General features: G+C 53.3%; 1 protein-coding gene across 1 annotated transcript in view; it reads right to left on the reverse strand.

Annotated features, from left to right (window-relative positions):
* The window catches only part of SYVN1 (synoviolin 1), a gene marked incomplete at its 3' end in the record, with an annotated part of 15,950 nt that overhangs the window by 10,912 nt on the left and 3,855 nt on the right, over window positions 1–1,183 (reverse strand). Inside the window, exon 4 of the mRNA XM_033511759.1 lies at window positions 17–116. Coding sequence (XP_033367650.1) covers window positions 17–116 — 100 coding nt within the window. The remainder of the gene's footprint in view (window positions 1–16; window positions 117–1,183) is intronic.

The following is a 1,183-nucleotide window of genomic DNA, read 5'->3' on the forward strand; positions in this document are numbered from 1 at the left end:
AGGATCAGGAGCTCACCTCATGGCCAGGTACATGGGGCGGATGGCGAAGAGCGGGAAGGTGTGCACCTTGATCATGATGGTCATGAAGGCCATGTAGAGCAGCACCTTGATCAGCCCTGCGGGAACGGCAGCGGGGTCGGGGACAGCCAGGGACCCCAAAATCACCCGGGGACCCCAAAATCACTCAGGGGACCCCAAACCAGCCAGGGAACCCAAACCTCCTGGGGGAACCCAAACCACCTGGGGAACCTCAAATCAGCTGGGGAACCCCAAATCACCCGGGGGGACCCCAAATGAACTTGGGAACCCAAATCTCCTGGGGCACCCCAAACCACCGGGGGCCAATTTTGGGACAGCTCGGGGAAGGAGGTGCCACCCCAACGTCACCTGGGCCAGTTTTGGGACAACCAAAGGTCACTTGAGGTGACCAACTGAGCCCCACCAAGACTTTGAGTTTTGATTGAACAACCAGGACCACTTGAGCCCCACCACGATTTTGAGTTTTGGTTGACCAACCCAGACCAGTTGAGCACCAGGACCTTGAGTCTTCATTGACCAACCAGAACCAGTTGAGCACCAGGACCTTAAATCTTCATTGACCAACGAAGACCAAGTGAGCCCCACCAAGACTTTGACCAACCAGGACCAGTTGAACACCAGGACTTCATTGACCAATGAAAACAAACTAAGCCCACCAAGACTTTGAGTCTTCGTTGACCAGCCAGAACCAGTTGAACACTACCAGGACCTTGAGTCTCCATTGACCAACGAAGACCAACTGACCCCACCAAGACTTTGAGTTTTGGTTGACCAACCCAGACCAGTTTAGCACCAGGACCTTGAGTCTTCGTTGACCAACCCAGACCAGTTGAGCACCAGGACCTTGAGTCTCCATTGACCAACGAAGACCAACTGACCCCACCAAGACTTTGAGTTTTGATTGACCAACCAGAACCAGTTGAGCCCCACCAAGATTTTGAGTCCTCATTGACCAACCAGGACCAGTTGAACACTACCAGGACCTTGATTCTTCATTGACCAACCCAGACCAGTTGAGCACCAGGACCTTGAGTCCTCGTTGACCAACGAAGACCAAATGAGCCCCACCAAGACTTTGATTCTTTGTTAACCAACCAGGACCAGTTGAACACCAGGACTTCATTGCCCAACCAGGACCAGTTGA

This window comes from Parus major, unplaced genomic scaffold (assembly GCF_001522545.3).
Source record: "Parus major isolate Abel unplaced genomic scaffold, Parus_major1.1 Scaffold593, whole genome shotgun sequence".
Taxonomy (NCBI): Eukaryota; Metazoa; Chordata; class Aves; order Passeriformes; family Paridae; genus Parus; species Parus major.